The 25,107-nt window shown below is 46.3% G+C and overlaps 1 protein-coding gene and 1 non-coding gene across 2 annotated transcripts in view; one reads left to right on the forward strand and one right to left on the reverse strand.

Moving 5' to 3' along the window:
• Positions 1-1,326: 1,326 nt before the first annotated feature.
• Positions 1,327-1,434, reverse strand: LOC124227486 (U6 spliceosomal RNA). The gene has a single exon (XR_006885496.1). It is a non-coding gene; the product is annotated as a U6 spliceosomal RNA (small nuclear RNA).
• A 2,732-nt stretch (positions 1,435-4,166) lies between these two features.
• The window catches only part of CLIC5 (chloride intracellular channel 5), a 100,036-nt gene continuing 79,095 nt past the window's right edge, over positions 4,167-25,107 (forward strand). The window contains exon 1 of the mRNA XM_046641114.1: positions 4,167-4,565. Coding sequence (XP_046497070.1) covers positions 4,503-4,565 — 63 coding nt within the window. The 5' untranslated portion in view covers positions 4,167-4,502. The remainder of the gene's footprint in view (positions 4,566-25,107) is intronic.

Consider the following 25,107-nt stretch of genomic DNA (forward strand, 5'->3'; position numbering starts at 1 on the left):
AAGCTGGCTATTCTTTTTCTAATTTCTTAAAGTGGGAGCTTAGAGTATTGATTTGAGGCCTTTATTCTTTTCTTAAAAGGGCATTTCATGTATAAATTTCTTTCTAGGAACTGCTTTAGCCGCATTCTACAAATTTTGATATGTTGTAGGTTCATTTGCATTCAGTTCAAAATATTTTCTAATTATCTTTGAGGCTTCCTTGTTGACCAATGAATTTTTTAAGGTGTATTGCTTAATTTCCAAATATTCAAAGGTTTTTCATATATCTTTGTTATTGATCTAATTGATTCTACTGTGGTCAGAGAACATACTTGGTATGACTTCATTCCTTTAAAAATGATAAGGTTTGTTCTGTGATCCAGAATATGGTCTATTTTGGTGAACGTTCCATCTGTCCTTGAAAATAATGTGCATTCTTTTGTTGTTTGGGTAGGATATTCTATAAATGTTCATTAGGTCATATTGTTTGGTAGTATCGTTTAGGTCTTCTATATTCTTGCTGAATTTTTTGTCTACTTGTGCTATCAATTACTAAGAGAGGAGTGTTGTAGTCTCCAACTGTAACTTTGTATTAGTTTCTTTTTCTTTTTAGTTACATCAACTTTTGTTTTATGTATTTTGAGGCTCTGTTATTAGGTATATACACATTTAGGGTTGTTATATCTTCTTTAGGAGTTGACTCTTTTATCATTAGGAAATATCTCTCTTTATCTCTGATAATTTCCTTGTTCTGGAGTCTGTTTTGTCTGATATTAATATAGCCACTAACTTTCTTTTGCATTTTATTTCTTTTCCTATCTTTTTACCTTTAAATTATTGATATTATGTTTGAAGTGAAATTCTGTAACAACACCTAGTTGGGTCTTAGGGATTTTTTAATTCAATCCAACAATGTCCAGATTTTAATTGATTTGTTTAGACCATTTATATTTAGTATAAGTATTGACATGGTTGAATTCAGGTGTACCATTTTATTATTAGTTTTATTCTTAGTTATATGTTTGTTCTCTTTCCCCCTCTGTCTTGGCTTTTAGATTATTTGAATATTTCTTGCCATTACATTTTAATTTATCTATTGGTTTTTTCACTATATCTCTTTGTATAACTTTTATAGTTGTTGCTTTAGGAGTTGTTACAATATACACACCTAACTTTTCTCAATTGGTTTAGAGTTCACAGTGTGACACTTCAAGTGAAGGATAAAAACCTTACCACTATATAAATCCCTTTACCTCCTCCTTTTATGTTGCAGCTGTCATATCATCAAATCTGAATCTATTGAAAACTCCATCAGAATCTTATAATTTTTTCCTTCAACAATCATACAAAAAGATATATTTTTACACAGATTTGCATGTCATCCTTCCATCGGGGCCATGCTAATCTTCATTGTATTGTTCCAATTTTAGTATATGTGTTGCCACACTGGAGCACTAAATATGTTTTTAAAGTGCTTTCCTGGTAAAGATTCATCCAAAACTTGCACCAAGTTTGTGAAACTATGATTCTCATTAGAAGTAGACTACGATCAGGGAATTGTTTTTCTCTGGACAAAGCTAAAATTGACTCTAATTATGCTTTGACATTAAAGAATACAAAATGAAGTCTTTTTATCTTGAGCTAAAGCAGAATGTGGAATTAAAAACTAGAAATATGCACAGAAATATTTTATAACAAAGCAGACTCTTTTTTTTTTGCAAGATGAAGGCTTATAATATCAAAACTATCAGTTATCTTTAGGGATGTCCAAATGCGAGGTATTATCTAAAAATTAAAAGGGAACTGTTTTGTTTTCCAATAAGTAGCAAATACTTGGAGAAGATAAAATAAAAGCTAACTCTGCTGGGTTTGGGATTAAGGGAAGCAGAGGTCATACCATACATTGCTTAGATCATAACCAAGAAAATGATCACATGTGTAAAGCATCTTTCATTAAAAAAAAAAAACCTCGAGGACATTTTATGCATATAATTTTATTTACCTCTGCCACATTGCATTGCAAATATTGTCCACACTCCAGAGCAGGAAAGTGGTGAGTCTGTGCAGCACGCAGTGAAGGTACCAGTCTCCCTGTGCAACTTTGTCCTTTCCAGAGTATGCAGTCATTGGCTCGAAATGTCCTGCTGTGAAGGTGACTGTTTCTCTAAAGGCTTTGGTGATGTAAGCCAGAAACCAAGGAGGAGGAGACAGCAATTAAACCTCACCTTGATTAAGCTGTAGTGTACCATGAGGACTGCAGGTTGGGCTTGGTGACTGCTTTCTTCAGTAAGAAGGAGTTATTTGCACTTGGAGTTTACAGGGAAACAGCCTGTCATAAAGGGTGGTCAGGATACCTTGCCATCCTCTCTGCCTATCAGATGCCTGCCCATTCAGGAAGGTTCAACTGAAGTGCCTTCCACTCTGTGAGGCCTTTTCCTCTACTCCCTCCAACTGGGGCAAATAATCTCTCTATGTGCGAACTTACATAGCCCCTCCATTTGCCATGTGACTATTATACTGAAATGGATTTCAATCTCCATTAAAACCAGGGCAGTGTCTTTGCTTCCCCAAAGTGACTTACCCAGTGTGCACTAAGTTTGAGAGAGGCAGTGAATTGATCAGTCGACAGCACAGGCTCAGTGTGTGTGGGTTCAAATCCTGACTCCATCATGCCCTAGCTGGATGACCAGAGGCAAGTTACTTAAATACTCTATGCCTCAGTTTACCCACTTGTAAAATTAGAATAATATCACTTTTGTAAAGATTAAACAAGTTAAGATATGTAAAGCACTTAGCATTTTTGCCTGGCATGTAATAAGTACTATTACTTATTTGTATTTTTTTTTTCCTATAAAACTGTGAAGCAAATATATATTTGTAAGTAAGGTAAGACAGGGCACAAAAAAGATTAACTAAAGAGAAGGCAAAGAAAACAAACAGAAGCTGACCAGATTCCAGATGGGAAAGACTTAGTACCTACTTTTAAAAGAAATGAAGGCTGAGAATGTAAATTGGTACAAACACTTTAGAAAATCATCCGGCAGTGTTTATTCAAGAAGAATATTCTCATACTCTATAAGCTAGCAATTGCACTCCTAAGTGTGTACCCAACAGAAAAGTGTCCATGTGCTCACGACAGGATGTTTGATAGCCTGTTCATAGCAGCAGTATCCGTGCAAGTCATTAACCGGGAACTGTGCAAACGTCCATCAACAGAAGAATGGATAAGTAAATTGTGGCAATAAGAATGGATGATTTACGATCACACGGAGCAGAATGGATGAATCTCACACATATAATGGTGAGCAAAAGAAGCCAGGCATCAAGGAGTACACGCTGCATTTACTGTAAGATTCCAGGCAAAACCAACCTGCTCTGCTACAAGTCAGGATAATGGTTACCCTGGTGGGGAGAGGGGTGAAGGTGGAGGACAGGTACAGAGAAGAGACTAGGAGGAGCTTCGGCGGGCGGGGTGTAGCTAACATTTTATTTCTTCCTCTGCTGTTGCTTTTTCACGCGTGCGTTCAGACTGTGAGCGTTCGTTGAACTGTACGCTAAGGACATGCGCATTTTTTCCGTATGTCTATCATACGTCGCTAAAAAGCAAACAGAGAAGAACAGAAATGAAATGAGTGGAAAAGAAAGGAAAGAAAAGAGTATAAAGCAAAAGAAAACAAAAAAAAATGAAAGAAAAGAGAAGAAGAAACAAGCCCAGAAGGTTAGAAGTCAAGGATCCTGGGTTCCACTGTACCTGACCCGGTTGGCTCACCGGCTACTTACAACTCCCCACCCCCACCCCGCCCTGCCTTGCTCTACCCTATTTGCTCAGCGCAAGGATGGCGAGTGACCTGTTTTCGAGGTCCTTTCCTTCCCTACCCTGCTCCCCACAGCTCCTCCCCACTCAGAGCGTTGCTGAGGCAGGAGGGGGCTGTCCAGGTGGGGTAAGGCTGCTAGTGGAGTAACTTGGAGGAGCTAACGCTTCATCAACGAAGCATAAGACTGAAGCATCTCTTCTCTTCCTCCTCCTCGCCTCCCCCTCCCTCCGCTCTTTACCTTTCCCAGGTCATCGTCTGGGCCTCGGGGGCGGGGCGGGGGCCAGCCCGGGCGGAGGCCTTGCTCTCGGGGTGCCCCTCCCGCCCCCGCCCCCGCCCGCTGACCCCGCCCCACGGCCGCCGGCTATTTTGGGCGCGCTGGCCGCCACCGCCGGATCGCTGACAGGCGGGGATCCTGTGACACCTCTCTGCAGCCCGGCACTTGTTGCTCACAGGACCTGCGGCCATCCCTGAATCCACCTTTCCAGCCCTTGCCTCCTGTCCCCCACCCTGTGATCAGCCGGGACACTGGTCTCTCAGACATCGCTGTCCCCGGCTTAAGAAATAGATTAGAGAAAAAAAAATATTGAACGCGGCTCTGAAGAGGGGCCCCGCCGAGCAGCGGCAGCAGCAGGAGCGCAGAGCGCTGGCCCGGGTGCCGCAGAGGTGGCGCCTCCCCGGCCCGGGACGCTGGCCCCGGGCGCCGACGGCATGACGGACGCGGCGACGGCTAACGGGGACGACAGGGACCCCGAGATCGAACTCTTCGTGAAGGTAGGTCGGCGGCCCGGCGCCCGCGCACCTGCTGCGCCTCCAGCCGGGCTCGCCTGGCTCACGTGCCGCGCGCGGACCGCGCTGGGATGCTGGACCTCCCCTGGGAGAGCGGGCAAGCCCTCGCGGTCCCCTGGGTGGCCTTTCTGCAGGCCAGAGAGCCTCGCTTCGGCGCTCCCGGGCCGAATAGAGTCAGGTGCAATCTGGCAGGTGGCTGTCTTCTTGGACAGTTGGCCCGGCAGTTTGTCAAACCCGTTGCAGGACAGGCGATCACCACCATGGGGCCAGAGCCCGGCCCGGCGCGATTTTGGCGGTCCTCAAGAGCATCTCCAGGTGTAGCGAGATGGCAGGAACCTGGCTGGGCCCGTGAACCTTCTCCTAAAATTCAGGGTGGTGGGGGAGAGGAAAGGGAGAGAAAAGGAAACGTTACTGATACAGTTCTCTCTGGCAAACCAAAATTATCATTTCTTAAAATCTCCTTTCTCTCTTTTACTCAGAGTTACTAAAAGAAAGCAAAAGGGAAACAAAGATGCTGTTTTGCTCTGTGACCTGCAAAGCAGAAAACCCTCTGTTCGCCGACGTTATGATTATTGTCCTAATCATGATTCTGCAGGGTGGTATCGGGAAATGCTACGGGTTTGCCAATAGGGGATAGGGCCCCGTCACCCTGGGGCCGACTGGGCTGACGGGGCACAATGGAAAAACTAATTAAGTCGCCTTGCTCTCTGGGCAGAAAAAGTCTAACGTCAAAGCTACTGCATTTCTTTTGCAACCTGTGGGAGGGAGGCTGCAGGCCGCGGCGGCGTTTCCCGGTTCGCTGGTCTAATAAGAAAGTAACATTTGATCAGTCCTCGGTGCCGACGCCGCAGAAGCGGGGAAACCTGAGGCGGCAGGAGAGTTGTTTCCAGGGCGGAGGGCGGTGCAGAAACAGTCGCCAGGAGTTGGGGGAGGGGAGTGGGCAGGCCGCCTGAGCGGCAAAACCTTTCACAAAGGGGAAACAAATCTTAGAATGCAGTTTCCCTAGAAATACGCAGGTAACTGAGAAGGAAAGAGTCCTCAGCGCTGGTCCGGGTTCCTTCTGGCTGAATTTAAGAGGCATATATATTCCCTGGAATAGAGAAGATGTTAGTTTGCTTAATGATTCTTATCTACAAGTTACTTAAACAAATAGAGAGGTTTTTGCAAAAAAAAAAGTATTAGATGTACATAAATCTTGATATCAATCTTTTGGTCTTTGGTACCTTTTGGCCTAAAAAATATAAAATTAGTTGTAACTTATTTTACACTTGGGAGGTGGGCCGTCCCATTTGGCCTAGCCTACTGCAAAGGTTTGTTAAATTTCTTCCGCTGGGTCTTGCATTCTTTGGGTTTCGTTTTTCAAAATTATCTGTAGAAATTACACCAGTCATTTACTGACACTAGCTTTCCTCAGCCTGTTTCTCACCCTTAAAATGTGGCTTCTGTTGTCCTCATTTGGTTGCTGGGAGCCCTCTGGGCAGGATTTCCAGGTCCTCTGGCCCACCCAGGTGATGAAGAAGGCCACATCCCCTCCGAGGCTGGGCACTGCTGGACCGAGGGCCAGGGGTGCCCTGAATCTCAGCAGCCAGGCCTGCCGTCTTGGGAGTGAATAGAGAGAACTCTAACAAAGCGGCAAGTCTTGCTGCTCTCCTTGAAGAAAGCTATTCTAGGACTTTCTCAGATTCCCTGGGAGCAAGTAGTTTCACAGTGTCAAGTTCCTAAAAGATATTTGAAACACAAATTGACTCTTTAGAGAAGAAGGAGCTCTCGGCCCCAGTGCTAGGCATGGAGAGCGGTCCTGCTGGCACCTTTGGAATTTCATGCGGTCAGCTTTGGAAGTTTTCTCCATTTATCTAAAAAGCTCACTGCACAGGCCCCAGTGCCCCCAAAGAGTTCTAAAATGCCTGTGTTGTCATTTGCTTTTTCCCTAAAGGAAAGCAACCCGTGAGAGCCAGGCAGGCCTTTGCGGTGAGTGCAAAATCCAGACTGATGGGGGAACAAAAAATCAGATAGGAAAGCTCTTTTGATATTTTTTTCCCCCTTTTTTGAGCATCTGGTTAGTAGTTATCACTTACAGGGATAAGTAAAGGCTGAAAATAGTTGTGAAATAAAGCGCTGGGCAGGCTTTGAATGGTTTCATTTCAGGGAAGCGATGTCCTGAATTACAGAACCAGGCATTTCCAGAGTTTGAAGTTACTCTTAGCTGTATGGTTTTCATAAGAAAAGAGGCCTTCTTGCTGAGGGTGTCAGGCATGTGAGGTGCTTTCTGCAGGGCTGGCAGGTTGGTGACTAGGAAACCTCCCAGGCAGGCCGGGCTCCACCCAGAGAGTTGGGATGTGGTCATCTTTAACACTCGCTTCCCCAACCCTGCCTGTCTACTGGGCGTGTCATTCAAAACCTCGGTCATCCAGGGAGATTCAAGGACATACACTTCTGTCTCACATCAATTGCCTATTGTTATCTGTTACTACTGCTGCTGCGGGTGATAATAATAATAATAAATGGCAGCGTTTTAGGATTTATGAGCACCTTCAAATACCTTACGTCATTGGATCCCCAGCATCCTTGTTCATGAGCCTTGGTTCACTCATGTGAAAAATGAAGAAAGCAAATAAATGAGACTCACAGGGACCTGGGGAGGCTTGATGCTGTCAGGGCACTGGGTGAGCTGCAGTTTGCTCTCCTGGTGACCTAGGGAAGTAAGAATGACTAGTCCTGTTTTACAGTTGAGCATGTGTGCTTAGAGGGGGGTGTGAAGTGCCCAGAGGGAGACAGCAAATGACGTTCAGATCCAGTCCTCAAATCCAGCAGTTTAGACTCTAAATTTCTTACTCTTCCTTTTCCGAACACCCGTATGTCAGGCCTTGCCCTTTCTTTTGCCAAGTTGGGCTCTCAAGTGCCATCCAACATGACAGTTATTGATACGTTACTAGCCCATCTCTGCCCTGGGCTCCAAGTCTCGCCCTTCCAGGGAACATTTGAATAGTGACTTTTAAGACACCGTTTCCCCCCATTTTTAGTTTCTTCATCTATATAAGAAAGTGTTGAGTAGATCAGCTCTGATTCTAGTGCTCCATGATACCCATGGATGGGGCAGAGGTTTGAAGACACGGGACATGAGTCCAGGTCTTGTCTCTGCCTATAATTAACTGAGTGACTCTGAACATATGAGCCTCAATAGCGCCCTCTTCGAACAAGAGAGTCATTATAAATAATGTGACCATATAATTTATTGTCCAAGCCAAGACACTTGGTTTGAGAGTGAAAGGGGGTGCCACCAATAGTTAGACTGGGGCAGCAGGTGTAACCCGGGATTGTTCAGGGCAAATCAGGATATGTGGCCACCCTGGCTATGAAAATACTGCAACACGCACTTGCTGTGAGGATTCCACAAGAGCAAATAGGCAAAAGCACTTTGTAAATTGAAACTTGCTATGAACACATTGAAACCAAATAATGAGATGAATTCCATGGCAGATAGAACCTTTCTTGACCTGCAGGTCCCAGCTTTGCCTTAGAGAACAAAAGCCTGGCTCCTTCCTCACACGCAGGACTATTTTGAGAATAAATGAGATCATATGCAGCTTGGACTTTGATCGTAAAGGGAGGACAACAGGTCAGTTGATAGTGGCAGTGAGTGTAGTTTATTGAAAGAGGGAAGAGCAAGGAAGCAAAAGCAAAATGGAAGGTGATTTGGAAAGACAAACACAGGATGTGCTGAGTCCTGGGATCCGGATGTTCCTCCCATCTGTATTGACTCTTCCAGCCAGCCCCGTGCCCGACCCCAGAGGTAGCAAACCACCAAGTGAAGATGATGGTGGACCAGTTTGCAACAAATGTCTCCTGGGGCCAGGAGTGTGAATTTCAACAGAAACCAGTGGTTCTCAACTTTGGCTACATATTCAAATCGTTTGGGGACATTTAAAAACTCCCCGATGCCAGGCTGTTCCCCAGGCGGACTATATCAAAGTCTTTGTGGGTGGGACCCAGAATCGGTATTTTTAACTCCAGCCCCAGGTGACTGCAGCATGGGGCTCTGGTGGAGAGCCACTGAGTCATAATCAGAGGCGGGTCCGATGGCAGGCAGTTTCTGCCACAATTGGACTAGGTGGCCTTGCTAATGAGGATCAATGTCCAGAACGTCTAATGGCCTCAGGGCATCATGATCAGGAGTATTGTTGATAGAGAGCTGGCATCCAATCAGTGTTCAGTTAACAGATGCTGACGGACTGTAAAGCCCTATCCACAGGACTCCAGAACATTCAGTGCATGGGGTCGGTCTAGTCAAATAATCATCATTTCAGTGTGGGGGAAATAGAACAGAGTCCTGCTGACTGTCAGATGGAAATGACTAGTTGTTTCATTTACTGAGTGATCCAGAAGGCTCTGACAGTGGTGCAGGGCACAAGTCAAGTCATGGTGACCCATGGTCTGGTCATCTGACTTCCGGAACAGACAGGATCAAATCTTGCAGCATTCATGCTCAGACCCCAGCTGCCCTCTGGTGCCTGATCTTCTTGGGCAGCTCGCTTGCCTAAGCATGAACTCGTTAGGTTTTGACCTTCCCTTTATCACTTCAAGCAACTGTTTTTCTTTCCCATCACCTTCAGGTTTTGATCTGTGGTCAATAATCCAGTACACAAATTCATCTGCCCTGCTATGTCAGTGGGTGCGTCTTTGCCTAGTCACTCATCCATGGGAGTGCTAGTGTCAAAGGTTGACTGATGCACATCTTGGGTGCTATGGCAGGTGGTGGGGTTCGTGAAGACTTGGGGGTCTGCAGATGCTGAAGTCCAGTGTCAGCAGTGTCAGCTCCTGCCTCCCTGCCAACTTGTGTAGTTTGTCCAGGTGTGGATTGGCTCTCTCCACCCAGAGCTGAGTCCATTGATTTAGACATTCAGTTCAAAAGCTTTCCATTCTTGGTTCCTTTTGAGTTGCTAGATGGTGGGCCCACGTTAGTGGTGACGGAGGAGTAGTGGAAGAGTGCAGCTTGGGTGTCAGGATGTGCTTACCAGCTGTGTGAGCCAGGACAGGCTGCTTGGCCTTTCTGGGTCACAGTTTTCTTACCAATGCAATGCTGATAATGGCACTACATATTCCATGGAGTTGGTGTGAGCATTGACTGAGCTGTGTATGAATCTGGGGTATAAGTAAAGCCTCTTTTGCAGGCCCATTGTCGCCCAAATAGTTAGAAGCCAAGCCCTTCGGCTTCCCTCCCTTGATGTGTACAGGAAGACAGAGACTAAGTCCTGTCTGATTCTGCTTTGTTGCTAGAGTCAGGACACAGACCACTGGGAGCTGGAGCACAGTACAGCCGTCACTGGAATGATTGCCTGTGCTGGGGCTGCTGCTCTGAGAGCTGGAGGCGCCCAGAGGCCATTGTCTGAAGTAGTGTGGTTGGCCTGACCACAGGGTGAGGGCAGACCCCTGACCAACTGTGGGGTTCTTCAAGTTCAAGGGAAGTTGATTCCTCCTGTCAGTTTCTCCCTCATCCAAGGGAGCTCCCACATAGCCCTGGGGTCTGGCCAGGATGCATCAAACCATGGTGGGTGCAGGGTAGGGGCTGGGTGACGGGTGCTGCACTGGCCTCTCCCACTTCAGCTCCATGGAGATGTTGTTTCAGGAGCTTCGTTCCCTTTCCTGTCACTGGGTTCTGGGCAGGGCCTCCCAGACTCACCTAAAGGGTACCCATAACTCTGACTCTTAGATGAGAAAGAAGGCTCTGGAATCTAGATCCTTTAGTTCCAAAAGGACCCCCAGGGTCTCTGTGCAGACTTTCCCACTCCCTCCGCTGCAGTCTTCCAGCTCTGCAGAGCTATCTTTGTCTCATAAAAAATAGGCACACACCTTTACAGCTATTATCTATCTGGACTATATGAAAACACAATAGACTCTCAATATCTGGTATCTTTTAAAACTATGACCCAGGAGACTTCCTCAGTTGTTTTTGTCATCAAAGCTGGGGGACTAGAAATAGTAGAGAAGCAAAGTGGTTAAGCGTGGGTTTCCTGAAGATGTGAGTCAGTGGAAGAGCTTTCCCCAGCCAGGGCATCTTAGACCTGACTCTGTTCATATTCTGAGGGGTCAGCTCCAACTATGGGGGAAATTTCTCTGCCAGCTCCCTGAGTGAGAATCTACTTTGCAAACTCATATATTTATTCAAGGAGTATCTTGGTTCTGAGACGTGCAATTTTTTAAGGATAAATAAGATAGATAGTCTACTGTCAGAACTGAAATGAATCCTTTCCGATAAAAAGCAATGGAGTTGTTAACCTCTAGAAGTACCCTCTAGCTCTGCTGGCGTGGGAAGACTCTTTGAATTAGACTGACTGTAGCGCTCATGGTAAATGATGGCTGGGCCAATGGTGCTCAGCCTTCGGGGCATGTAAAAGTCATAGGAAAGCTTCTTCACATGGACTTGCTCAGGCCCTGTCCCCAAAGGTTCAGATTCGGGAGGTCCGGGTGAGGCGTAGACATGTGCATCCTTGAAAAACTACCCCTGGGTAATTCCAGGATTTGTCAAAGCCAGAGAGCCACTGGCCCAGACCCTGCTAAATAGAGCTGAACTGCCCAGTGGGCCATCCAAAGGGCAAGAGGAAATTGAGTCCCCACTTGAAGTGTGCATTTCACAGGATGGAGGAGGCAGAGGCAAATATGCTTATTAGCATGAATGACCCCAAACTGACCATGAATAAACCAGAAAAGGAAGGAAAAGAATGCCTTTGACCTTTCTTTTATAACTTGCTCTTCTTCCTTTGAAATTTTGTTTTTTAATGATGTAAGAGTGACAAGTCATTTTAAAAGCTGAGCATGAACGAGATAAGGAATTTAGGGAGTTAAAGGATTGAAAACAATCAATCAACCAATTAACCAGTTAACAAACATGTTTATGGGGCCACCTACTCTGCAAGCTGAAAGGGGGAGGGGAGATTAAAGAGGATGGGGTCCCAGCAGCCCATGAGTTTGCAGCTGAGGGGGAAAAAGGCAAACCAGCATCCGTGCCACAAGAGTGACAGGAGATGAAATGAGGGGTGCGGATCAACGGACCAGTGTGACCTGGCTGAGGTCTCCAGGTATAGTTTGAGGGGAGGTGAGACTTGAGTTGTGCTTTGAAGACTGTTTATGATTCACAGAGTGGCTAGGAGTGGGCAGTCATGTCAGGTCCCGCAACAGCACGGAGGTGAGGATGTTCAGGGCCCTGTGGGTATACAAGGTGCCTGAAGAGAATGGCATATGGAGGGGCACGGTTAGAAACAAGATAGAAGAACAGCAATAGCGGGAAGGGGTTTTGAATGGCAATTAAGTGTTTTTTGCTCCCTCGTTAGTGACGGGGAGTGACTGGAAGTTTCTACACAGGGTGGGAGCTTGATTTGGTCCCTCTTTACCTAGAAAGTTCCATGGGCTTTGTTGCATGATGTAGTGGGAAGATTAATGAACTCAAAGTAAGAAGACCTGGGTTCCAAAGCCGACTCTGCTACACACATTGGTTGTGTGACTTTCTTTAAGGCAAAGTTTCCTTTTCTGTAAAATGGGATCAATAATCAGAAAATCATAGAGTTTTTGATTTGGAAAAACCTCTTAGAAGTCACCCAGTCTGACCCCTTTATCAGATAAATTCATTCTTTAACATTTTGGGATACATGATATGGATTTAAGGAAGAGAAGAGAGAGAAATGTGACCTGCTGCCATTGTTCTTGTGCTGAGTTCATGGTGACCAGGTGACCACGTTAGAATGAGGAGAGCCTGAGGGAGAGGCCCATGAGGAGGATTCTCCAGTGTTCCTGTCTGGAGGTGACAATGAGCCCAAACTAGGGCTGAAAGGAAGAGTATGCTGTGGAAGAACCTTGTGGATACAAAATTGGGCACAGGCCTTGGAAGAAAGCTATGCAAATATATGGGGGATATCAAAGCTTAACATTCAGTGGTTTCATGGTCAATTCACCTCTGGAGAGACTGGTTTCCATATTTGGAATGGTGATACCAATGAAGGGCTTGACCATTATTGTCTAAGATGTTGTAAACAGACTGAGTGCAGATAAAGGAATTGAGCTTGAGTGTTAGGGTTCCTTTTAATCCTGAAACTCTGTGAATCTATAATAGAAATAGAGCTGTGAGGAAAGGAGTTGTTAGTAATGAGAATAATCTTCTGGTTTTAGGACTGTTTTGCTTGAAGAGATGGCAGGCCAATTAAGTGCAGCTGTCCGTTCAAGTGCTGGACAATCAGAACTAAGAATGAGAGGAAGGTCAGGGCCGGGGATGTGGATCTTCTGCTTAGGGAAGAATAAGTTGAAGGAATCAGTTCCCTGGAGGAGGGAGCGTAGAGAAGGAGCAAAGACAAACGGACTGGGCTTTCGGAAATGCCCGCCGGGGAGGGAGCAATGAGGCACAAGCAGAGTTAGCAAAGGTGATGAAGAAGCAACTCAAGAGGCAGGGAATACATGGAAAGTCCTAGATGAAGGGAATACATGGACGATGGCGCATATCGAGGAGAGACATGTCAGGCTGTGCCCCGGAAGAACTAGGAGTTCTTCTTGGAAGTGGCAAAGAGATAGTGAAGGGATGTTGGGGTGTGGACAGAAATATAAGTTAGGGTTGGATCATGAGGCACCTCTGATGGCAGGTTGAGCAATTTTGGACTTTTATTTATAATGTAGGAGATTGCATGTGCTACCACCTGCTTGTGTGGGGCAATTATATTTTAAAAGAGGAGAAAGTGCTTAATTATCTAAAGGTGGCGTGCCTGAGTCTGTTGCATCCGAGGAGAGGGGTTTTGAAGTGGGAGGTCTTCAGTGTGTCTTGGGTCACCCGTGAACTGTGAGTGTAGAAGTTTGATGCTGGTTACCCTACAGCCTATATCAACCTCTATGGACCGGAGGATGATGTTTTCCACTTCTGTTTTTCAGTATTCTATGATAAGGGGGAAAGAAACAAGTATCAGACTGGAGAGATAACACGAAAGGTGAAGGAGAGGAGGGTGTGTAGTGAATGGAGTCCAACTGGGAATATATTACCTAGAATGAAGAGGAAGTGAAAACCGCAGCTGTTAGTATCTCTTAAAAATTCAATTGGGGAGGTTGGCATGGCAACCGGTAAGGGTTTCCTGCTTCAGCCCAAGGCTCCTTGGCCCTCAGGGCACACCCCTGCTTCCTAATGCTGACAGTGAGAGAGGCCCAGGAAACATAGCAGGTGACGGGGTAGGGGCCCTCTCTCCTGCCTTTCATTCAGTTTCACTTTTGGTTCTGCGGCATTTTACAGTCATATCATATAATCTAGGATTCTCAGTGTTTGTGATTTGCCTTAGAAACCAAAGGAGCCATGTGTCCGTGGTCCTTTATCACGAGTGCCTCAGGCTTTTCCTTGAGGATACAGGGTTCTGGGCAGGGCTTGACCACAGGCCTCTGGGAGAGGGATGCCATGTGGGAAAGTTATGTGATTTCTCCTCATTTGGGTACTTCCTGAGTATAATGGAGATCTGGTCTGTCTGGCAGGATTATTATAAGGATCAAATAAGATAAGCAACAGCATCCTCTTTTGTAAACTAGAGGTTTCACTATTGAAATGTAAGGCAATGTGTTGGTCAGTAGAGGTCCACTGCTGAAACAGTCTATCACCTTGGTCACACAAGAGCTCAGTGCCGTGTTTGGTGAACGGTCTCCCCTACTAGGGCTCCATCCACTCTGCATCCTGCCACCCGCTGGGGCTGCCCGCTTCCCTGCTGGGCTCTGCATTCAGCCAGCACAAGGGGAAGACCGAAGATAGAGGGTCACACACAAGGTTTGCACAGTCCCTGCCGGGAAGTGGCCAGATCACTTCCACCTGCTTTCCATAGTTCAGAACCCAAATGTCATTGGGTCATGTTCCCAGGAAAAGGGGTAGCAGGTTTGGCAAACCGCAAACCCATAAGAATGATTTCTTTCCTTGTTTTCTTCCGTTGTGTCACCTCATCACCCCCTAGAAGACAGCATCCTGCCTGCAGCCTCTCTTGCCGCCTGTCCACCATGGTTGATACCATTAGCTTAATCTTTCTGGAATACTCTCTTTATCATACTCACTCCTCACCCTGCTAGATCAAATGCAGGACACTCCAACTAGCCCTGCATTCCCTTTCCCAACCTTATTTCCCATACTCCCTTAAAATGCTTTCTTATGTATCTTTACAGTTTTTGAGGCATTTTTGAGTCTCTTATCTGATTTTATTCTCTCATAGTCCCCTTGAGGAAGGAAGAGCTTTGATCCTCATCACAGACCAGGTGACTCTCTGGGGCCTGCATACTGTGTTCTTCTGCGTGAGCTGAGGGAGAAAGCTGGAGATCCTGACTCCAGACCTGAAGGGTCCCCACCAGAATGGGGTTTTCCAGCCTTGCCTCATCATGAGATCCGCCTGGGACACTTTCCTAGTTTCAGCACAAACTTAGGAATTAGAGTCTTCAGGGGCGGAGGTCCCAGCCATCTCTAATTAACTAGTACCCCAGTGATCCTGATGCACAGGCCACGAGGGGAACACTGCCCATAACTTAACCAGGGCGCCTGTGAATATCCTGAATCCAGAGTAGTGAGTCTAACAGTGGAAATTTGAAGCTCTGACATGCAAACGTGGGAGAGAAATTTGAGGGGTAGCGGGTCTTCCAGCTGCTATCAGGCCGCCCCAATGTGCATAGTACTGCAGTCACCTTAAATGATTGGAATGGCCCTTGACTTTAGAATTTGCTCCATGGCCTATGGAACTATAGAAGCGGTCCTGGTCTTGTTTTTGTGCACAGCTGCTGGTCCCCATCCCGGAGTATAATGTGCTTCAGGGGGAAATGTTGGGAACGAGATTGGGGGGATGGCAGGGGAGAAGTGGGGTGGAAAAGACAGAGGGCAACTGATTTGACTTACGAAGTAGAAACATCAGTCCTCATGCTCTTGTTCTCTTCAGTGCCATGAGTCTCTCTGTATTTTCAGAAATCAGAACATACGTTTGGAAACTGAGTAATAATAACAGTGGCTATGTGCTGGGCTGAACACCTTACGTTAACTCCTTGAATTCTCTGTGTAGGTCCTGTTATTATTCCCAGTTTACAGATGAGGAAACGGAAGCTCAGAGAGACAGAGTCCCCTGACCAACGCCACAGAGCTGGGATGTGGTAGAGTGAGGTAGACCCCGTGCCTGGGCGTCGGGGTCTGTGCGGTCTGTCGCCTCCCTTCTCCCAGAGCCTCCCAGCTGTGTGAAGAGAAAGTGCTTGTGCTGAAGTAAGAGACCTTTCTTGTGTTGGCCAGCTAGAGTAGGATGCCCAGGCTTTGCCTTTCCTTAATTCTCCGTAGGTCACACTGAATAGTCCAAGCTCAAGGCAGATCTCTACACTTGGGCAAACTGGGCACCTGCCAGTTAGGGGGGCTGGAGCCAGTTAAAGACCCACCTTTTCTCAAGTCTCCTTCCTACTTCTTTGCCACAGTGACATCAATTCCCACCCTTTGATCTGTCCCTTTATTTTAAGGCATGTCCCCCAGAGGTCCTTTTTAAACTGTGTTACCCTGAATGGGTTACACATGGGCACTGTAGCCCCCGCTGCCACGTCTGCTAGGATTGCTCTATCAGGTCAGGAGGCAGCAGGAAGAGCATCCGAAAGAGGGGTAGGGAGAGACCAGGAGGGCCGCGTGCCACTGGGGCACTGCGTGCACTGGGTGAGAAGTCTGTCAGGGCAGGGAGTAAAAGCAGTACCTGTTGTGTGACGTGGGGGTGGCTGTCAAAGGCAGACTTTGTCCCCTTGCCAATTTCCCCAAGAGCTGGCCATTGGCCAAAGTGGCCCCAGGATCCTAGGGTAAGCTTTGAAACTCATCTTTGCAAGGGTGAAGCCCTTGACTTGAAAGAGACCTGTATTTTCCAGTTATTCTGCCCTCACTCCCTTACTGAGAACTAGATTCATTTATCGCCATAGGTTAGAGTCCCACAATAAAAATAATTGCAGACAATTTTCCAGGACGCTATAAAGATGAAAAACAAGAAATCAAAAGAAAGTTAATAATGTTATTCATGGAATTAAGTGGATTCTATTGAGTCCTCACAGGATTCCAGCAGCTTCCAAGGATCCTGAAGGTATATTTTGCTAACAGGACATTGAGGCCCAGAGAGGTCTGGCTGTTATATTGCCACACAGCAGACTGAAGTCAGGATGGAGAACAGAGCCGCTGGCTGGGGTTCACTCCACGGGGGTCCAGCCTTGCTGATGCTAGGCCCTTTCTAAATCATTTCAAGACGCAAGACATGGTCAAAGATAGCAAGACTGTGGGAGGCATCATCATAAACACAAATTTTGAGTATCTACCATGCACGAGACGTTGTGCTAGACACTCTAAGTCAGTGTCCCTAATGCAGCAATGCCATGGGGTAGGTATATTGTGACTGTTTTACAGATGGGAAATCTGGGGCTTGGAAAGGTCAAGTCTTCACTCGGGGTTCCATGGAAAGTGGTAGAGTTGGGATCCAAACCTAGATCTGATCGATTTCAAAACGACATCTTTTCACGTATGTTGATAATTAAAAATAACAAAATTAGAGGCCAGCCCGGTGGTTTGGTGGTGAAGTTCTCACGCTCTGCAGCCTGGGGTTCACAGATTCGGATCCCGGGTACAGACCTAGCACCGTTCATTAAGCCACACTGTGGTGGCATCCCACATAAAATAGAGGAAGATTGCCACAGATGTTAGCACAGCAACAATCTTCCTCAAGCAAAAAGAGGAAGATTGGCAACAGATGTTAGCGGGGCCAGTCTTCCTAAAAAATCAATCAGTCAATAAATAACAAAATTAAAGTCAAATATGCTTGAAATACACTTTTCCATGTGGCGGCTGTTTATTGAGGTCTATCAGGCACTAGGCTCTGAATCTGGTAGGGAATAAGATGCACAAAACAGACACAGTGGGTCTCTGGCAGAGCTTGCAGCCTCGGGAGAGGGGGCAGAGCGGCCAGTGGACATGCAGGAAGACTGTGACCCAAGGGCAAGTACGAGACTATGGGAACTCAGAGCCAGGGGACTAGCATTAGGAAGCAGAGTTTTGCAGCACGGGCAGCGAAGGGCTTAGGGTTCAGCTCGGGGGTGGAACATGAGGGGAGAGTCCCAGCAAAGCTGAGGCAGAGAAGGGAGAGGAAGCCATCTACTTCTCCCCACAACAGCCCTGTTGCCAGGGCAGATTCTGGAAGGAGCAGATGATGAAGGGACCCCAGTTTCTGCACCCCTTCCGGACCACAGGAGCTTCTCTTGACCAGGAGACCAAGGGCACCACTAGAGAGAAGCCATGGACCACGCTTCTGGCCCCTTTTCCTTGTTAGGTCACCTTAAAGGGCATTTTGAAGCTTATCTAGGCCTGAGGCTCTTCAGAAAACATTTTTCTACCTGTGTGCCAAGAATTGCACTATCACGGGTGAGGCAGCATTCATTCCAGAGTGGGAGATAAACGCCCCGCCGGTTACCACTTTGGTGAGAGGGAGGGAGTACCTCCCAGTGTGCAATCAGACATGAGTCAGGAGGCGAAGGGAGTGCTTAGCAGATGCAGCCAGTTGATGAAGGGTTTGTGACGTGGGGAAGGATGGTCTCCAAGGAGCCAGAAAAAGAGGCTAGGGATGGACGATAGCTGTCACCCATGCCATCGTTCTGCTCCCTGGGCTTGGTGCTGATTTCCTGTAGTTGGGTTCAAGCAAATACAGCAGGAATCAACTGACGATGGTTACCTTGAAGTCACAGATCAGATGGATCCTATCCTCATGGCTGGCTGGTCCCTACATGGGATGTACACCATCATTTTATTATTGCTTTATATACATACATATTTTATTATGTATATAATATATATTTTACATCTTATATATAAACATACATATATACATATATTATTCATAATATATAACATACATATAAATTAGATAGGTAGATATGATATATATATATAAACTTTTCTCTTGAAATTTGAGGTCCAAGGCTGAAATACCTATATCTACATACTGTTTGGCATAAACCATACACTCAACTTTTGTTGCTATATAGATCCTTTACATTCGTTCCATACGCACCAACTATTTGTTGAGTAACAGAACAATACAACAGAATTCAGGAAACTTTGCTTTTGCTTCTGATCCCTGCCATTCTATTATTTTGTATTGATCACTTGGATTCCCTCATTTCTAAATTAAGAGGATTCAGTGAAATGGTATCTGAAGTCCCTTTCAGCTCTAAACTTTGATCCTTTGACTGAGTCTACTGTGTACTAAGTACCGTTTGCGGCCCTGCGGGAGATTGCAAAAGGACTCTGCTCTCAAGCAGTTTCCTGTGCACTTGGTGGAGGGTCTTGGCGCTCTCATAACCTAGGTCCGGGTTAGCAAACTTTTTCTGTGGGGGGTCACATAGTCAGCATTTTCGGCTTTGCAGTTCATACAGTCTCTGTCACAGCTACCCAGCTCTGCTCTTGTAGCAGAAAATCAGCCATAGACAACACATAGACGATTGGCATGCCTGTGTTCTAATAAAACTTTATTTACACAAATAGGTGGTGGGGTGACCCCAGACCCAGGTGCACGGCTGACAGGGAATTGGAATGAATGTGGTGTGGGCTTGGCCTTTATTATAAATGGTGATGAGTTTGGAGGGGCTGCCTTCAGGGGAGGTGGCCATACTTACCGGTCACTGTCCGTTCCACTAAGTGTTGAGATCTGGCAACCCCAGGTTGAGCTGTAATATGAAGCATCCCGAATTTCTTGGAGAACATTCCTGTGTGAATCCAAATTATTAATATTCTTATTCTGCACATAACAAAATATTCATAGCAGCTGAGGCTCTGGACTTTGTTTGCCAGACCCATGAAAAGGTTTCTGTGGTCATGGACTCGAATGGCCTTGTGTGGGAGAGCTGCACGGGGATGGAACTCATTCCCCGCTTCCACCACCACGCTTCTTCTCACAGCGCTTGCACTTGGGGTGTTGTTCTGTCAAATGATCCTCTTGATGTTTACTGCTTGGCCTGACTCCCACCAAGCCATGTGCTGCTGACACATGCTGCTTCTCTGGGCAGTGCCCTGACATCTCTGAGCTGGGACACAGCCACCTGGCAGCAGGGAGGTGCAGCAGGGTCTGCCCAGGGACGTCACCAGGTGAAAATACAATGATGACCTCCTTTCCAAACCAACTTTGCACACCCAGTGAGACAGGTAAGCAGTTCACACAGGCACGCCACTCTGTGAGGGCTCAGACAGCTGCTCCAGAAGGTTGATTTCCTCAGAAAGGAGAACGTTGTTTTTTATAAGACAAACATTCCTAAGGGTAAACACTTGGAATGGTTTAAGCCCTTGACTCCCCTCTGCCCTTGACCAAGACACTTGGCCTCTCTGGGGAATTTTTCAACTATGACATGGATGGAACCACATTCCTGGGCCTGCTCAACCCTGGCCTCAGTTCAAATTGTGTAAATTTGTGGAATCCACTTATGGTCTCTGCCCATTGTTGACTTTTTTCACATTAACCACTTTCATTGTGTGTGTGCACACGCATGCACAGATGCATATGTAGATGATGCATGCTCAAGAGGGGCAATATCTCCCCAAAGGGGATAAAATTGGTTCTTCTGGGGTGAAAAACCTTACTCCTTTTCTATATAAAGCACGAATATACATACAGCACATAGAGTATATCTGTGGTATTAAATTTTCGTGGGAGGTGATGATAGAAAAAAATGTCTGAAAAGGCCCCTTGGAGGAGATGACAATGAAAAAAGAGTTGAAAAACACTGAGAGAGACTTAGATCTGCTGATGTATAAATACACAGGTATTTGTGCATCCACATGTACACCACACATACATATGTGTCTCGTGGACAGAAACACATCCTGTAGCAGGTTCACCCGGAAAATTGAACTGGTGGCAGGGGCAGGACTGTGTTCTTTCTGAAACTTTCTGCAACGGAATTTCCCTAAGAAGGATTTGCTTTCACTTTCGTGTTCCCCGTTAAACATGTGATTTTTCATGAGCTGGCCTTCTCATGTTAACTTGCAGACACATCGGTTAACATCACACGCTGTCTTCAAACACTTCAATTAACATCACACGCTGACTTCAAACACAGGTCACCCCAAGGCAGAGTCAGAGTTAGAGATGGGACTTACAGGCGCGAGCACCCCTGACATCCTTGAAGGATGGTAGATGACTTGAAGAGCCCGAGACGGGTAAGGGATTTGCCTCACATCCTCTGAAAGCCATGATCCATTTTTCTCTTTCATCACTACCCTGTGCCAACCTTATTCTGGTGCCCATCTTTCCTCTTGTTAATTATTTTTCCTATGATCACACCTTGTTTTGATTTAGAATGTCCTTAAAATGTTTTTGGAGGTAGATGGTTTATACAAAATCCATAATGTAAGATTAAAATCTAATTTTTTTTAGATCTTGTTAAAAATTCACCCAGTTTCAACTAATATCTGTGTTTGATCAGGCTGTCAAGAATCAGTGTTGAATTCCTCACACTCCTCGTTAACGTGCTTTGCCATTATACTGACACTGCTCACACACACCCCCCACAGTTACCTTGATGCTGTACTCCCAGCCCTCCTTAGAAAGCACCCAGTGAGTCTCAACAAATGCCAATGCCTGGCCGCTCTGGGCCAATTAAATCAGAATCTCTGGGGGTGAAGCCCAAGCTTTGGTATTTCTTACACACTCCCCTGGCTTATTCTAATATGCAGCCAGAACTGGGCATCACTGGATTAATCCATTAGGTCCTCAAATGACTGCACGTTGGAACCTTCCAGAGAGCTTCTAAAAAAAAATACAAGCCCCTAGGCTCCACCCAGGAACTAGGATTTGGGAACGGAAATCTGTATTTACTGTTGCTTCAATGCCAGACTTTTGAATTACAGCCTCTGGCCTCCAGACCTGCCATTGTGTTTGCTTGAAATGCTTCTCTCCCCTTTACCTTCTTAGAAACCAGCCCAGGATTTTGTTGTTTTAAAGAAATGCCTTTCTGATTGACGCACACGCTCTCCTGCAGCCCGTTGGTTCTTGTACCCTTGTCCCAGTTAAGAGAATATGGATTTGCAATACTAGCTTTACATATGATTAAATAGGTGTGATTTCAGGCACACAGAGAAAAACTCCAAGTTTTTCCAAGTGGCGCAGCCACTCCTTGGAGCCTTAAATGGTTATTATACTTTGGTGTGAGTGAAGCATCTGAAGTCAGGTGAAGTCAGGCTGAGGGAGCAGGACTCGCAAAGGTGGGGTGAGGGAAGCACACGAAAAGGTAAAGCTGAACGTGCCTGCGAGCCCTGAGCCCTGTGCCTTTCGCCTTTCGTGAGCATCTACCCTGTGTCTGGCACAGGACAGCAGATAAAGGACACGACTCCTGCCCACACAAGCTTGCTCCCTGTGAGGTACACAGACAATCAGCCATCTCAGGAGCGCCCTCACCACGTGGTTGGGAGGATCACATGAGTCAATGTGTGCAGAGTACTTAAAACAGTGCCTGGCACACAGTGATGCTCCACAGATTTCAACTACTATTATTATTTGGTTTTGTGCATGGCCCTGGGCTGTTCTCTTGTCTCCAAAGCTCTTTGGCACTCCTTGTGTAAAGCTCTGGCCTTTACTCCTTCAACAAACACTTGTCTCGAGATTTTGTCTTATGTCAGCAAAGGTTTACTGAATGCTTTTAATTCCCAAGCTGTGGCCCGGCTGGGCTCAGAAATGACAAAAATGACTTAGGGTGTTTGCCCTTGATCAGACTGGAGGGGGCGATACCACTTCCACCCGTGCCTCACACTGGGAGATGGAGGGAAGCTGGAGCCAGGAGGAAGGCCGGCGAGCCCACTGTGGGCTTTCCCAGGCTGAGCTGCCACTGCAAGCCGAGGGGGTGGAGGAAGCCTTCGTAGATGCCTGGTATTTGGGAACAAGTTTTGAACTATCATGGGACTGGAAATACGAATGGGCCACACTTTCTCTCTTTGCACCCAGAGCTGTGCTCAGGGGTCACCTGCACTGTCATTTAATCCTTGCCTAATGAAGTAGGTCCTCTTAGAATTCCCGCTTTACAGATGAGGAAACTGAGGTTTAGAGAGGTGGCCACCAACACTCAGTATCTCAGAGCTAGCGGGAATATGGTCAGGCAGACAGTAGTGGGGAGTCAAGAAGACGTTCCAAGCGGAGGGAGCAGTGGAAAATGAGACAGAACATGAAAGTGTAGGGTGTGCGGTGGGAGTAGAGGGTCCAGTGAGAAACCCATGTGGGCTGTGCCCAGGGGAGGAGTAAGAACTACTCTTAGAAAGATTGGTTGCCTAGATAATAATCAAATGATCTAAGGTTTGGCACCGGTACTAGCACTGGGGCAAGGTCTGGAGGCCCCACACCACGTCTGCCAGTAGTCCCTTAACACTGGATGCTGGGGAAATCCAGGGTCTTGAGGGGGGTGTCCGGGTGGGGGTGAAGTGCTCCAGAACAGCCACTGACCAACCAGTGCAGATATTTCGATCCTTGAACCAGCGGCACAGCCCAAATATCTTCTCTGTTTGTGAGCAAATCATGACAGTTCTTGAATATAATAAGGTAGAGGAGTTTGAAGTTTGTTCTGTAGCTTTCAAATTATTATTTATTATTTGCTGTTAATTATTTTTCTTATGATCATAGCTTGTTTCAATTTTAAGTGCCCTCAAAACTTTTTGCAGAGTTGGTGGAATGTGTAAAATCAATAAGGTGAAATTAAAGACTAATTTTTTCAAATCTCCTGAAAAATTTATAGCTACTATCTCTATTCAGCTTTGAATTACTGAGACCTAAGAACTTTTGAACCTGATTCTCCCCTATGTGAGATTAGTTGCTGTTTCCAGATGGCGTTAGAAGCCCTCCCTTTAAGGGACCAGAGATTGTCCCTCCCTGTCTTCCGTAGAAGAGCCACTGTCATTCTTTTTTATTTTAACTTTAAAAAAAAGCTATTTCCACAGTGATAACTTTATGTTATCCTCACAACATCCTTCTGAGCTGAGTGAAGCTGATATAACTGCACCCACTTTGCAGACGTGCAAGCTAAGACTCCCCCCACACAGCTGAGAATAAGAGATTAGTCAGATTTTACAGGGCAGGTCTGAGAACAAGAGCCAGGTGGCCATCACGCAGCCTCATGGAGACCTGGGTGTGACCAGAGGGCAGGGGCCAGATGAGGGTCTGGCTACCCGAGAAGTCTTCCCAGTTGCTCACCAGGCACAGTCCTCAGGAGAGGGACCAGATGCGTCTGGGGAAGCTTCCTTTTCTTTCCCTCATCCCTACATCCCACAGTTCTATAGATGGGATCAAGGTAAACCCTGTCTTCCTTCAATGCAAGCCTGTCTCTAGGAAATGACTTCCAGAAACAGTGGTGTATTAGTTTTCTATTGCTATGCAACAATTTACCACAAATTTAGTGCTTTAAAACTGATACATTTGTTATCTCAGGGTTTCTATGGGTCAGGAGTCTGACAGTAGCTTAGCTGGGTCCTCTTCTCAGTGTCCCCCCCTGGAGCTCAGAGTCCTTTTCCAAGCTCTTGTGGTTGTTGGCAGAAGCAGGACTGAGGCCCTCAGCTCCTCGAGGCCCCTCACAGTTCCCCACCACATGGCCCTCAACATAGGTGTTACCAAACCAGGTTTAGTTTTGCCCGTCACCTGGAAAGCCAAACACAGAAGCGACGAGATTGCAGCAGAGAGAGAGCTTAATCCCAAGGGAGCCAAGTGAGGAAGCGGGAGAACTCATCTCAAATCTACCTCCTCGAAGATGGGGACTCAGGGATATTCATGTTGTAGGGGCAAGATGGTCTGAAATGTGGAGATGGACTGTTGGGGGTGAAGAGAAGTGAGGTAATTGATGACCTGTGCAGGCATAGGCGGACTTCATGGCTCTTCACAGGATGCATGCTCACAAAATGGTGGCATTAACATGATCTGAGGGTGGACTTTTTAGCCTCTTGACATCAAAAGGTCACTTATCAGGTATCTGTGCAGGCCCAGTTGATGTGTTGGTGGTCTCAACTGGCCTGGAGTGGACAGTGGGGTCCTAATTCCTAAAAAAAGCTCAAACACCCATTACCATGGCTACCTGGGCTCCAGGGAAATATTATCTGTAGGAACCTAGTGGGAGTCAGATAGCTTATTGCCTGAACAGCACAGTTAACAATGGGTGGGTTAAACAGCTAAAAGCTGTAATCTGTAATTGCAAAAAGGAAAAACAACTTTAGTTCCTAGCTATCTAATCATCAATGGCTAACTCTTTGCTGGTTTCACAGGCAATTCACATTGCAGCTTGCTTGTTCAAGGCCTGCAGGAGGGTCTGTCCTCTACGAGCCTTCTCCTGATTAAGTCAGGCCCACTCAAGATGCTCTTCTTTTGATTTACTTAAAATCAACTGATTTGGGGCCTTGATTACATCTGCAGAATTCTTTTGCTTTACTATATACTGTTGCCTAGAAACAAGTCATAGAGCCCATCCACACTCAAGGGAGGGGATTATACAAGAGCATAAATGCCAGATGATGGGGGTCATGGGGGGC

Source organism: Equus quagga, chromosome 15 (assembly GCF_021613505.1).
Source record: "Equus quagga isolate Etosha38 chromosome 15, UCLA_HA_Equagga_1.0, whole genome shotgun sequence".
NCBI lineage: Eukaryota > Metazoa > Chordata > Mammalia > Perissodactyla > Equidae > Equus > Equus quagga.